General features: G+C 52.2%; 1 protein-coding gene across 1 annotated transcript; it reads right to left on the reverse strand.

The window, feature by feature from the left end:
• Window positions 1–9,069: 9,069 nt before the first annotated feature.
• Window positions 9,070–13,792, reverse strand: LOC123346193 (acetylcholinesterase-like). Its single transcript, XM_044983450.1, has 3 exons — window positions 12,291–13,792; window positions 10,094–10,260; window positions 9,070–9,155 (listed from the first exon to the last, which is right to left on the reverse strand). The coding sequence occupies exons 1-3, from the start codon at window positions 13,790–13,792 to the stop codon at window positions 9,118–9,120; spliced, it is 1,707 nt and encodes a 568-aa protein (XP_044839385.1). The 3' UTR covers window positions 9,070–9,117.
• Window positions 13,793–14,458: the final 666 nt, after the last annotated feature.

The raw sequence follows: 14,458 nt of genomic DNA on the forward strand, positions 1-14,458 counted from the left end.
AGGTCAGTCGTGATCAACTTGTGACCAATGTTGGCAACTAAAAATAACAAAACTTCTCTTGGCAAGTGAGCATGAGAAGGAACCCAGGGCCCTTAGGGCAATTTCAAATTCATCCCCCAAGAGGAATGAACATTGCCCAAGCTGTCAGTAATGATCTTGACCCAACCACATGTTCTCAGAGCCAGGATCTCACCTGGAGCAGCTGTCATAAGCAAAGCTGGTTCTGGCAAGGGCAGGATGTATAAACAAGACCTCAGAAAGTCAGCAGGTGCTACAGGCAGAAGGGTAGGGGAGGTCTCACCTGACAGTCAATGCTTATTCTGATACCCCAATGAGGAATAAAGGGGCTCTGTGATACAGGGAGCAGGGTGGGAATCTCAGTAGGGAGCAGTCTTCCCTGGCAGTGAGTGCTGGTTTGAAAGCCCCAGTGTGGTGCTAGGGATTGTTGTGCTGCAGGGAGTGGGGTGGGAGCTCACTAGGGGGTGCTCCCCTTGCAGCCACTGCAGACCCCAATGCCCCACTCTGTCATTGTACATCCCCTGGCACTTTCTCTCCTCAATGAGGTATGAATCCTGTTTTCCTGGCAAAATGCCACTTTTAGCTGGTCTATTCTTCCCCCTCCTCTGAAATCCACTTGTCCTTTGTTTGGACACAGGATCCTTCTACAATGAAAGCTTTTGAGACATTGGGATGAACCAGTATGGGTGCTGTAGGAAGGGTAAGTTTCAGCTGATTGAATACATGCTGGGCCTCAGTAGACCAATGGAACCGGGCATTTTTCTGGAGGAGAATGGTCAGGGGCTTAATTTGTTTTGAAAAGTTCAGGATAAATCATTGATAAAAGTTGGCAAACACCAGGAAGTGTTGCAGGTCACATACTATGTGTGTGTGTGGGGTGGGGGAAGGGTGGAGGGGCAGTGGCGGGTCAGGCAATCTTGGAGAGCTTGGGTCCATCTGGATCCCTTCTGCAGATAAGGTGAAGCTCAAGAACTCTATGGAGGCCTGATTAAAGGCACACTTTGCTAGCTTGGTGTAAAGGCCATGTTACCATAAGTAATTGGTTCCCAACGCGGTGCCTGCGTCCGCCACGGCGCCCACCGGGGCATCTATGTGCACCCGTCTATTGACAAGGGAGCACCCCACTGCCAAGGAGTGCAGCCGCCGGACAATCAGCCGCCGAAATGCCACCGAGAAGCGGCAACGTCAAGAAGCGTCACTGCCGAAATGCCGCTGCTTCTCGGTGGCATTTTGGCGGAGATGCTTCTTGGCGTTGCCGCTTCTTGGAGGCATTTTGTCGGCTGCTTGTCTGGTAGCCATGCTCCTTGGCGGCATTTTGGTGGCCAGTCATCCAGTGCCCACTGCACTGAAAAGTTGGGAACCACCGTCATAAGTATTCCAGGACCATTCGGACATTAGCAGGGTAGTCGGAGAAAATCAATATGTTGCCTTTGGGCTGACCAATGCCGTAGCCACTTTCCAACACTTCATAAACAATATGTGCTGAGAATTATTGAACCAGTATGGTCCATATAAGCATATTGTTTATGACGTGTTGGAAAGTGGCTGGGGCACTGGTCAACCCAAAAGGCATTACGAGAGATTCATGGTGTCCATAGAGTATTTGGAAGGCAATCTTCCCACTTGTACCCTTCCCTGATTTGCACAAGGTTTTATGCCTGCCAGACGTCCAACCAATGGAAAATAGAGACATCCCCCATGTGATCTAGCTACTCAGGAATTGGAGTAGTGGGTAACAATTCTTGATAGTTATCTGATTCAATGCATGATAATCAGTGCTGAGTTTGGGACAGCCTTCTTTTTTCGATGAACCCTTGGGCCAAATTTACTGCAGATACTTCTGGAGTGCTCTGAGCTCGGATTCTGACATGGCATATGTTCTTCTTAGATGTATTTTTCCTCCCAGATGCCATTCTTTTGGGCACTCATAGTCCTGGTGTGGAGGTGGAGTTTCCAGATTCTTCTTTTCAAAAAGACCAGTGTAATCTTGGCATTTTCAGGGGAGTTCAGATGTAGTTTCATCAGAAGGTTTTGCCTGGATAGCTGCTCCCATCTGATGTTTTTTTACATCCAGATGCTGGCACCCTAACCCTGGGTCTTCAACTGTACTGTCTCCAAAATTCTGATGAGAAACAGGCTTCCGGTGCTTGCCACCAAATGAGCAGATTGTGGAGGGCCAGACACAAGATACCGAGGATGAGGGGAAAGTGTGGTGAATGGATCACACCTACTTGTAACGTTTCTGTGTGCCCCTGAATCATGGCCTCGAGGGGAGCTGTTTCCTCTGTTCCTGGACCAGAAGACAAGGGGGAACATTCAATAGTCTCTTTATGGTCAGGAGTGGCCTTGGGTTGCAGGGGAATCTGCAGAATCGGGGCTGCCTCTGCACTGATGAAGCTGTTCGCTGTCCTCGAGACAATGAGGGCTGATAAGGTGGGATTTTGCAGGGGCACCCTGGGTATGTGAAACTGGACGTTCACCTGCAAGTGGGGATCCCTTAAGCAGGGCTCTGGGTGAGTTCCAGTCAAGATCGAAGTGCAGGGGAGTTCTTTTCCTTAGAGCCCAGAGCTGGGATTGCAGGATGTGTGAGTAAGGATTGAGGGCTGCTGTGGGCAGCCCAGGGCTGTGAAGGGATAGCCGGCAGCTGTGGCTCAGGAGTGAGTAGGTGTCAGGTGAGTTTTTTCTGAGGCTAATTTGATTTATTCCCATCCTGTTTGCGTTCCGGTTGGTCCAAATGAGCTACTGGCTCTTTCCCTGTATGATTAGCCTCTGGGAAATTCCTGCCTAGTGGGTTCCCAGGCCTCAGAACTGGATCTGACACTTCCAGGTGCCATTTACACCGGGAAGCTGTTGTCTCTTTGCGCTGGGGAATTGTGTCTCCCTAGCCCAGTGTCTGCTAGTGACCCGGAGAAGCTCAGCATGGCCCGGGCTCTGCTTCTCGCAGCCACTGGCCTGCTGTGCCTCGTACTGGGGGGAAAGTATGGGGGAGGGGTGGCACCACTCAGCCCGTACAGAGACAGCTTTGGCTGGCTCGGCCCCTAGATTCTGCTGCAGCAAGTACCCCACAGGGTGAGCTGTCTGCAGGAGGCACAAAGGAGGGGGCTGTGCGCAGATGGCCACCACCTCTCTCCCTCCCCGCATATCTCTATCTCCCCCCAACTCGTCCATCTCTCTGGCTCCCTCTCCATGTGCATTTGGACTCTACAGCGGGGGACTGGCAGTGCAGGGATTACACCATCACAATCCCCCAGGCTGGCTCTGTGCCAAAGGGGGAAACATGCACAGCCAAGGAGGGCCAGCTCTGCATCGTCATCACAGTCATCCAGTGTGAGTCCGAGACATCCTCATCCCCCCACCCCTATGAGCTTTCATTTACACACAAACTCCCATGGTCATAGCAGGGATAGAACCCAGGACCTTTGGCACCACAGCGGAGAGCTGTCAGTTGGACTGCAGAGACAGCTCTGTTAGCTGGCAGCCGTGATAAGCCTGTTATCTGATAGGGGACCACTGCTAGAAGTGTGTGTGTGTGTGTGTGTGTGTGTGTGTGTGTGTGTGTGTGTGTGTGTGTGTGTGTGTGTGTGTGTGTGTGTGTAAAATGCCCATTCCAATTGCTAGCAGGGGAATTACACTGAACTCATGCATCAGTCCCTGTTCCAGCCCTGCACTATCACACAGTGTTTTGGTTGGATGGTAGGAGGATGCCTCTGCCCCGATGTGACATTAGCCAGGTGTAGTGGGGTGGACCCCCGCTCCTGCCTAAAAACAGCCCTGGGCGGGGGCTGTGGCTGGAGAAAGCAGCTATTAAGCTGGCCTGATTGGGAAGTGGCTGCAGCTGGGCCACACCCCAATCAGGCCACAGCTGGCCTGTATAAAGAAGCTGGGAGCCAGGAGCTCAGGAGTCTTCCTCTGCCTGTAGAGGGAGATGGGCCTGGCTGCAGGGAGCTAGACATGGGGGTACCTGAGTGAAGCAGGGCTGGGGAAAGGTTGAGGAGCTGGGGAGCTCCAGCCTGGAAAGCCCCAGGCTGCGGCCTAGCATTGGGCTAACAGGTACTGGGGGTTGCAGGGGGCAGCCCAGGGGTAGGCCAAGGCAGCAGGTCCAAACCCTCCTAGCCAGTGATGAGTAGGCTGATACTGCAGACTGCCCCAGGATGTGGGGCTAGATGATGGCTGGCAGTAGCCTTATACTGAGGAGAGGTGGGGATAGAGGGTGGGGGTTCCCTGAGGAGGGGAGACCCTGAGAGAAAGTGGTTACTGCCAGGGGGCAGCACGCCATGAAAAAGGGGCACCAGGGTCCAGGGAGGGACACGGGGGCCAGAGGACAGGTGGATCACCAGCCTGCAGAGGGCGCTCCAGAGCTGGAAGAGCTAATTCCCAGAACAAACCAGCAGGAGGCGCTGCAGGGGTGAGTCCACACGTCTACACCAGGATATAATCTGTACTGGTGAATAGCTGTGTCCCCTCAATCCTCTGACCTGAGGTGCTTTTTGCACTGCTTTGCTGTGTAAGCTTCCACTCCTGGTCTGCTCACGCACAGCCTCCAGCATGTAAATTAATCCTAGTTTTAGCATGTGAGTGGTATAACCAGCCAGTCATGAATTACCTTGCAGAACAACACCCACAAATTCCCTGTCCCAGACTTTCTCCCAGAAATGTACATCTTGTATGGTTCTGTCCTCTCCTGGAAAAATACAAGCTCCTATAAAGTCTGTCATTTTATTAACAGAGAATGATGTGCACAAATCCTGTTATCTCAAATGGAATTTTCCAAACTCTTCAATCCAAACACTCTGCTTTAGATAAAACGGTAAAATAAGTTTATTAACTACAGAAAGATAGATTTTCAGTCACACAAGAAAATAAGAAAATAAAAGCAAAACACAACTAATGCCCAACTTAACAAGCTAAGTGAATTCAAAGCTCAAATCTCTCTCACCAGTCTTCCTGGCTGAATCTCTTTCAGTCAGGATCTCTCCCCCAGTCCAGTGCTGCTTCCTTTGTTCTCCAGGTGTTGATGCCATGGATAGAAAGAAAGGGAGTGATGACTTTGGACAGGTCCTCTCCTTTCTTATAGTTCCTTCTCTTTGTGAGTCAACTCCAGCTAAGAGTTAGGTGATAGGAAGTCAGTGTGGATAGGAACCCCCAATCTGTTTCTTTCTCAAGATGTCGATTTTTCGCCAACACCCTCTTTCCAGCCAAAGAATGGCAGTTTACCCAAGTGATGGCCCATTTGAACTTAGCTGAGGCGTTGGTTAGCGTTTTGTCTTTGGAGAGCTGGCTTATGACTGCTCTCTAGATTTGGAATATGTCTTAGTAACATCATACAGTAGAATCTTATAACATTACATACAGTGTTGCCACATATTTTACCAGGACAACAATGATAAGAAAATTATGAGTTTTGAAATGACACCTCATAAGAACATCAGAATGGCCATACTGGGTCAGAGCAAAGGTCCATCTAGTCCAGTATCCTGTCTTCCGACCGTGACCAATGCCAGGTGCCCCAGAGGGAATAAACAGAACAGGGAATCATCAACTGATCCATCCCCTGTCGCCCATTCCCAGCTTCTGGCAAACAGAGGCTAGAGACACCATCCTGCCCATCCTGGCTAATAGCCACTGATGGACCTATCCTCCATAAATTTATCCAGTTCTTTTTTGAAACCTGTGATAGTCACAAGGCATACTTTGTACATGATTTATCATAGTCCTATGAAAGGGGTAAATATAGGAGTAGATAGTGTCACAGCTGGGTTCCAGGATGGCAGGTGCCCTAGGTGTCTCACCCAGCTTATTTTAGCACAGGTGGTGCTGTGTAGATGAATGTGGGTGGCTGGATTAAAGTTAGGGTTGAGGTTAGATGTGGAGCTGGTGACAGGGCAAGTAGCCGGTTCAGGGCCGGGCCATTGAGGGGATATTGTCAATGCCTGGGACTGAATTTGTCCTGGCCACCTCTGCAACTGGCTGTGTGCACTACAACCGCCTGTGCTGCACATTTCAGGGAGTGATGGAGTGTTACATGATGATGCAAAGTTATGGCTCTGATGCTATCTATAACCCCAGTTACTGCAGGAACAAGAATTTCTGCAACAAAATGCCTTTTTCGCACAGGAGCCCCCGATGCCTCAGCTGACGTCCCAACACTGACACGTTAACCCTATGCCCATAGCCATAACCCTAATACTGACACGTTAACCCTATGCCAATAGCCCTAATCCTAACACTAACATTGTAACCTTATGCCCATAGCCCTAACCCTAGCAATCACCTTAACCCTATCCCATAGCCCTAACCCTAGCTTTCACCTTAACCCTATGCCCATAACCCTAACCCTAATTCTGGCATCTTAACCCCATCCCCATAGCCCTGACACTGAAACTGTAACACTGCCCCAATAGCTTTAACAGTTATACTCCATCCATACCCCTTACAGTACAAACCTATCCTTAACCCACTCCACGGCTAGTGCCTGAATCCTGTCCCTTGATCCTGTCCCCCAACCCTTATACTAACACCCGAAGTCTAACCCTAATATGCTCCTCCTATACAATAATCCTATGACCCTATCACCTTACCCCATGTCCCAGCCCTCTCCCTCTGGGTGTGAGGCTGGGAACAGACATGCTGGGGTTATGCAGCAGGAATGTGCGGCTGAGAGATGAGATGAGAACAGGAACACTCAATGCACAGTCTGAAAAATGTGGGGGGGGAAGGAACCCCAAAAAGGTCATCTAGTCCAGCAGCTCCCTGCACTGAGGCAGGGCCTAGTAAACCTAGACCTTCCCAGCCAATGGTTTGTCCAACCTAGCCTTAGCCACCCCCCATAGCCCAGCCTCTCTGGCGCTAGGAAGAGGGACGGGAATGCCCGGTGGCATGGAGAGCACAGCTCACACGTTGTGTCGCCAGCAGTGTTCATCTCCCTGGGGTGAGGACATCTCACTGAGATGCTAATGCCAGCGCACACCTGTCTGAGCCTGCTACACTTTCCGCATGCTCCTGTGCTCAGGAGCTGCGCTTAGCGGAGACGTGGCTGCTGGTTAATTTCATACAGTGGGATAGTGGAGCTCTGTAGTGGCCCTGGAGAGGGTGGAGAATTGGACTCAGCGGCCCTGTGATCTGTCTTTTCCTCGGCCATGCTTCTGCTGGCTGATGCTGGGTCAGTCATGTCCCCTCTCTGTGCGGCAATGGGGCAGGCCGGGCTCATCGGGTGGTCCGCCTGGAAGAAGGAAAGCTCGAATTTCAAATAAGAAGGTCGGGCCCGGTGGCTAGTTTGCAAGAATGATGTCAATCCCACATGCTCTAGGGGTCTGCACCACCAGCTCCAGCTTCCAGGACAATGATTAGGTGATGGGATATGGCCCTTTCCCCCTAGGGGCGGCTGGTCCTGATCCAGCCCCAGAGTGAGTCGGGGACTGGCTGGCTCAGGGGATGGGGAAAGAGATATGGGACCTGTACCCTGTGGAAGGCTCTGGTTCCAGCTTTTGTCATTCCCATCAGTACGCAGTGAGTTGTGCAGCCTCAGCCTGTTGCCCTAGAATTTGACATTCCTGCGTGTACCCCAGAATTTTCTAGTACTGCAGTCAGCCCCTCTTGTGTGTTCAACCACTGCCAGCTGAAAATGAAACATCCCATAGCTAGGAAAATCTTAGGCCTTTGCGAGGCAAGGCTAAAGAGCTGCATGCTTGCAGTTTGCTAATCCGAATGGGACAGAACTTTAACAGATTGTAAATATGGTTGTAAGTGCCCCTGGCATATGGTTGTTATGACTAGAAATGTTTGGAGCTAAGGAGTAGTTTGTTGACATGAGAATTGGTGATGTAGCAGAGGTTGCTATGCTGACCCTCCAGGGGTCACTAGCTCCGTGCTTTGTTTCAAGTTAGCTATAAAAGATTAGACAAAAGAATTTGCTTTGGAGCAGTCCAGGGAAGTTCTCTCTGGGCAAGGACCTGACATCTAAGCTCTGCAGCACTAAGAAGGAGGAGAGCGCCTGTCGGACACCCGGCTGCTGGTTCCGCCAAACCATTTCGTCACGCTAGGGAAATATACACGGTTTGAAATGCTCTAAACATATTGTGACTCTGTGTGTGTGTGTGTGTGTGTGTGTGTGTGTGCACGTGCACACTCCTGCTTGTGCCAATTATCTATCAGATGGATGAGCTGTGCTCCCATTGATTTATTCCTGAAACCACCTGGAAAGAAACAGGTAAGTTACCATGGCTTTGGGTTCTGAGAAACCCAGCGTAACAAGCCCAGCCCCCCAGGGTGGGCAGATGCCCCATCCCAAACTCCACCAGTCCTGGAGCAGGTAGGCTGAGAGCTGATTGGACCACATATTCCTGGCTCCACAGAGGGGATCTGTGCCGGGATGTGGGCTGTGGGGACAGGGTGCTGTGTGCGTGTGGGGAGCTCTCCCTGTGCCTCCTCTCCTTCCCGGGAATGGCGGGACGATTGTCGTCTGTGCTGCCAACTAGCTGGTTAAAAACCTGTCTCTGTTGCTTGTATCCTATAATTGCCAATTTCCCAACACTCCCTGGTACGTAGGGCTCTTCCTCACTGTCCACTGAGCACTCGCTACGGGGGGTAGGGGGTCCAGTGGGTTAGAGCAGGGGGCTTGGAGCCAGGACTCCTGGGTTCTAGCCCAGCTCGGAGAGGGGAGTGGGGTCTAGTGCATTAGAGTGGGGAGGTCGGGCAGTCAGGACTCTTGGGTTCTTATTAGGGCTCTGGGTGCATCATGTGATCTCTGGGCTTTGTCATCTGCCTCTTCAAACCCCAGAGCATCATTTACCTCTCCATGTAATCTCTGTTGCCCATTATCTCACCACTTAACTTCCACACACCCCCAACACACTCACACACACTCTCCTTGTCCCCCACTACTCAGAAGCAGCTAATCAAGCTCACACACCAGAATACTGTCTACACACTAAATATGCTTTAATGCACTGGAGGTGGAGGAGTTACAGAGGGAGGGTGAATCTGTGGATTCCCAGGAGGTTTATTAGCAGGATCCTTGTTAGTGAATCAGCAGGTGCTAGTAAGCACTGGATGCTTTTGTCTGCAGGGAGGGTTTCTTCAGGGGATTGCTCAGCTCTTCATTCACGGCCCCCCGGGCTGGGCACGTCCGGATTCTGCTCCTGCGGGACACACAGCAAGTGGGGTTAACAGCAGCAGGGATGAGCTCAGACTATGCAGCGTCTGGTCTAGTTGCAAATGGGAGGGGAGACCTGCAGGGGAAACCAGGTGCTGCACGGGCTCAATATGGGGTGCTCTCCCCTTACGGTCAGTGCTAATCCCTGTGCACCAGGGGGTGCTTTGCTGCAGAGAGAGGCATGGGGGGCTCAGCAGGGGACTGTCCCCGCACAATCAGAGCTTTCCCCAATACCCCCACATTGCTATATTGTAGCAGTAGAGGATGCTGTGCTGGTGGAGTTCCCGTGTTTTGTAGCATCTGTGAACCCCGGTATCCAATGTGCAAGGCTCTGTTCTGCCGCCCATAAGAGGTCCCCTGGCACACAGGATTCCCAGTGACTATTGGATTTTCCTTCGCTGCCTGTGCTACACAGTTAAACAGAAGCTGTGCCCCTCCCAAGAGTCAGTTGTGTTTCTTTCATTGCCTCTTTTCTCTTCAGTGACACTGCAGGCCACCTGCCCCCAGTTCCCTCTGTCATTGGATCCGTCCCTCTACTCCCACTCATCTTGCTGGGAATCCCACTCCGAGCTCAAGCTCCCTTAGCTGGAATGGGGGCATTGGGGTTGTGCTGGTACAGGAAACATGGGTGTCATCATCCTACCTAGTGAAGATGGGTCAGAACCTGTGGCTCCCTGCAGCAGATGGGTTCTGGAGTCCTCAGGGGATGTGAGATCTCCCCCAGGTAGGAGAATGGGGAACCTCTAGGAGGCCAGGAGATCTCATGGAAATGGGAATGTGATCTGGGGTCCTTCCCCCCCATGAGGTGCCAGCTCCAATCCAACCCCAGGAGTGGGGGGGGGGCGAGTGGCTGGCTCAGAGGAATGGGGAACAACAGACCGTTCCTCTCTAGGGATGCTGTCGGCTCACCCTGGTGATGCTCACCTGTGGGGCTCGGCTCCTTTGCGAGCAGTGATGCTAGGAGGCTGCAGCGTTGCGTGCGGGGTATCTCCTTAATCTGGGCCAAGTTTATTTTGATGTGGAAGAAGTTTTGCTTTATGGGGTCATACTGGGTCCACTTCCTTCCCCTGCCCTCATCCCCTGTGAGCATCCTGGGGAGAAATTAAACACACCACATAGAGGTTAGTACCTGGGCTTGGAAAGGCTGAGAACTTGCTCTGGCCAAAGTGTGACATCCTGGAGGCAGGGGTCATTAGGAGCCAATTTGCAAAGTTTGGCTCCTTTCCAAAAGGCTGCCATCCTTATTGTTTCCAAAAAGCATGGGGAAAAAAAAAGCTGCCCTAAGTTAAGATGGCTGCTTCCGCCTGTCCTCCTCATATGGGGTGACACTACAGGTTTCCTTTTATAAAGATGGCTGCTATTTCCCATTGATCTTGATGACATTGAAGCCACAGGCTGCCATGAGTCATGATGGCTACCATTGGCCTCCAGCCCTTTCCAAAGAGAGACTGACCCTAGGAAAGATGGCCACTGTTTCCCATTGTTTGGATTGGGACTGAAGCCACACTCAGGGAATATGGACTTCATTTGTGCTCAGAGAAATTGGGAGGGGTAGAGTGGGGAACTGAACAATATGTGTGGGGGGGGGGGCAGGGAAGGCCACTGAAGTGTTAGGGATTATGGGGGCACCAATAAAAAGCTCTAAAAAGGTAGATTGTCTGAAGCCACCATTTGCCCTCATTTAAGATGGCCTCTCTCACTTGTTCTTCCAAATAGGACAATGTCACATGGTGCCCTAACCAAAAATGGCCACCATGTCCCACTGCACTCCATGAGATTGAAGCCACAAGCTGCCCTGAGTTGGCTGCAATTTTGCTACAGCCCTATAGTTACCCAGGTCATCCTATTTACCCTTTTTATAAATGGGCCCAACATTTGCTATCATCCAGTCTTCTGGAACATTCCCAGTGCTCCAAGATGTATTGAAAATCAACATAGGCCAGCAAGCTCCTCAGTCAGCTCTTTTAAAACACATGGATGTAGGGTGTACTAATTTAAAAATGTCTAACTTTAGTAGTTTCTATGTAACATCCTCCAGAGATACTAGTGGAATAGAAAAAGTGTTATCCCCATGCAATGAGACTATAGTATCTGTTTTTTCCCCAAATACAGAGCGGAATTATTTATTGAACAGTTCTGCCTTTTCTGCCTTACGATTGATAATTCTGCCATTTCCAGCTAGTAATGGACCAATCTCATAGTCAGAATTCTAGTTTCCTAATATATTCAAAGAACTCCTTATTGTCCTTAACTCTGCTGGTCGTAGATTTCTCTCTGTGTCTCTTTGCTTCTCTTATCAATTTTCTACAATTCCTAATGTCTGATTTATATTCGTTAATATCAACTTCCCTTTTCTTCTATGTGTTGGATATTATCTTTTTAATTTTCACAGCTGTTTTCTTCACTTCCCTAATTTGGGAGTGAACGGATCCAAACTGGGTGGTTAAGATGAGAATGGGGAATGTTTTAATTTTAAAGATTTCTTTTGGAGTCTTGCTTGCTTGTTTTTGGTGGAAGGGAGGATCTATTGGTAGCTAAGGCCAGGTGTACGCTTAAATGCTAAATTGCCACAGTTATCTCAGTCAGAGATGTGGAAAAAGCCACACACCTGACTGCCACAGCTGTGCTGACCTAGCCCCTAGGGTAGCTGTAGTTATGTCAATGGAAAGACGCTACTGTTAATTTCGCTTCTGATTTTTGGGCAGGTGATGTTCCTCCACTGCTGGAGCAACCCCTTTTACTGCTGCAGGCTGTATTGACATGATGAGCTGACGTAGCCATGCCTGTATAGTGTTTGTAGCACGGACACATCCCCTAGCTAAAAGCCATGTTTCCTTGAATGAGGATGCGTGTATTTGTGGGATCACCGACATCCTGGTGAGGGAAGAAGGGAATTATCACTAGCTTGGACTCAGGGGGCTCAGATTTTACCTCCCTGAAGTAAGATCAGCTCTAGGTCATGGGCTTCAACCCATTAGATTAACTATTTCCCAAAGGGACCTGTTCTTTGCCATGGCATTGAGCCGGGTCTTCCTGGATGTTGTGTTCCCCTGGCCAAAGAGTGACAGCTGCTCTCCTGGTCTGGCTCAGGGGATCAGAGGATTGTGGGGGATTCCCTTACCCGGTCCTGGCGAACTCTGCATTGTACTGCATCAGCGTGCGGCTCAGGACTTCCTCAGCCTTTGTGTGCGTAGAGTTGGCTCCTGCCAGGGACCAAACAGTTCCGAACTGAAAGGGGATCTCAGAGCCGTGTGGCACCCCTGTCCATTCTGCTGAGGAAAATACACTGGGGCGCTGGTCGAAGCTGTAGACAAACACGGGATTGCCGGCCTCTGCTGCCTGCCTAGCCACCTCGGCTACTGGGCACACAACGGCGTAGTCACCAACGATCTGTTCCATGGCCCATCGATACTGTGCCTCGCCCTGATCCTCCCCCTCCTGGCTGTACCACCGAGCCACAGCCTGGACGGCCTCTTCTGGTGCCCCTGGCACCAGCAGCCTCAACACCTGCAGCAGCTCCTCCATACCGATGTTGCTGGCGTTCTCCGGGTGTAAGGTGCGGGCACTAAAGAGTATTAGGTAGGAGCCTTCGTTGGCAGTGAAACCAGCTGTGATGGGTATAGGCTGGATCTGCTTAGCCTGCAGGAGTCTTGATGGTGAATCAGGGAGAAAATCCCCATCTGTTGTTGGCACAAAGGGCAGGCCCAGCAGGTCCTTGCGGCGTAAGACGGAGATCTCACGTTTGGGGAACTCCCCTGCTTCCTTCCCCTGCAGGCAGCCCACCAGGGCGATGTCGTCACCATCGGCGCAGCCTAGCAGCTGGCCCAGCCTCCGGCCTCTCTCCTGGGCCTCCTCGAGTGAAGTCCAAACCCATGGAGAGGTTGGGGATCCGCTCTGCATCACGGCGCGGGTGAAAAGGGACTGGCTTCCCGGGGACAGAAGATGGAAGCCGACTGAGGCAGCCCCAGTGCTGTGGCCGGAAAGCATCACACGGGCTGGATCCCCACCAAAGGCAGCTGCGTTGTCCCGCAGCCAGCGCAGCGCTAGGCGCTGGTCCCACAGGCCGGCGTTCCCTGGGGCGGCTGGAGGCAGAGACAGGAAGCCCAGCGCCCCCAGCCGGTAGTTCATGGAGGCCACAATCACGTTCTCGGTGGCGGCTAAGAAGCGCCCGTCATAGAGCTCGAGGGAGGCTGCCCCTCTGAAGAACCCACCGCCGTAGATCCAGATGAGGATGGGGGCTGGGTCAGGAGGCTGGGGATGGGGCACCCAGATATTGAGGAAGAGGCAGTCCTCAGACTGTGGCATTGTGGGTGTGAATAATTTGGCCTCAGGGTAACCAGGAAGTGGAACCTGCGGGCAGACATTGCCGAAGCTGGTGGTCTCCAAGACTTGGCTCCAGGGCTGGTGGGGAAGCGGTTTCTGGAAGCGCAAGGCCCCCACGGGGGGCTCGGCGTAGGGGATCCCCAGGAAGGCCGTCACTGTGCTGGAGCCCGCCTGGAGGCGCTTGCCCCGGATGGGGCCGCTGGTGGTGAGCACCACAGTGCTGTTGTCATCGGAGCCAGAGCTGGGGCCCATCAGAGAGAGGAGGAGCAGGCAGGGGAGTGCAGGGAGTAGTCCCAGCATCACGGCAGCTGTAAGGGAACCCCCCCCCAAAGGGAGTTATAGGGAATGGGATTTGTGGTCTTTGCCTTCTAGAGGGCACTGGCTCCCATACAGTCCCAGCCACCTAAATAGAGACAGCAGGAGCAGGGGCAGCTCTAGCAATTTCGCTGCCCCAAGCACGGCGGCATGCTGCGGGGGGCACTCTGGCGGTCGCCGGTCCCGCGGCTCCAGTGGACCTCCTGCAGTCGTGCCTGCGGAGGGTCCGTTGGTCCCGCGGCTCGGGTGGAGCATCTGCAGGCACGCCTGAGGGAGGTCCATCGGAGCCGCCTGCCACCCTCCCAGCGACAGGCAGAGCGCCCCCCGCGGCATGCCGCTCCAAGCGCGCACTTGGCGCGCTGGGGTCTGGAGCCGGCCCTGAGCAGGAGGTAGCTCCCTACATCAGCCCAGATCCCCATTAAGCAATACAGCCCCCATGTCTTTTCTGTTCATGCTCCAGCTCCCTGCTGAGCTCCCTGATCAGCATCAACCATAAGAACATAAGAACGGCCATACTAGGTCAGACCAAAGGTCCATCTAGCCCAGTGTCCTGGTTTCCAACAGTGACCAGTGCCAGGTGCCCCAGAAGCAATGAATAGAACAGGTGATCCATCCCCTGTCGCCTATTCCCAGCTTCTGGCAAACAGAGGC

The sequence above is a fragment of the Mauremys mutica genome, chromosome 12, assembly GCF_020497125.1.
Source record: "Mauremys mutica isolate MM-2020 ecotype Southern chromosome 12, ASM2049712v1, whole genome shotgun sequence".
NCBI classification, from domain to species: Eukaryota; Metazoa; Chordata; order Testudines; family Geoemydidae; genus Mauremys; species Mauremys mutica.

What these genes read in the sequence shown, in the direction of transcription:
- LOC123346193 (XM_044983450.1), bottom strand. Translation starts at nt 13,792, where the DNA reads ATGCTGGGACTACTCCCTGCACTCCCCTGCCTGCTCCTCCTCTCTCTG. An exon ending in GCAGAGTTCGCCAGGACCGG is followed by an intron (nt 10,261 to 12,290) that starts GTAAGGGAATCC and finishes ATTTCTCCCCAG; the next exon opens with GATGCTCACAGGGGATGAGG. An exon ending in AAAGGAGCCGAGCCCCACAG is followed by an intron (nt 9,156 to 10,093) that starts GTGAGCATCACC and finishes TGTGTCCCGCAG; the next exon opens with GAGCAGAATCCGGACGTGCC.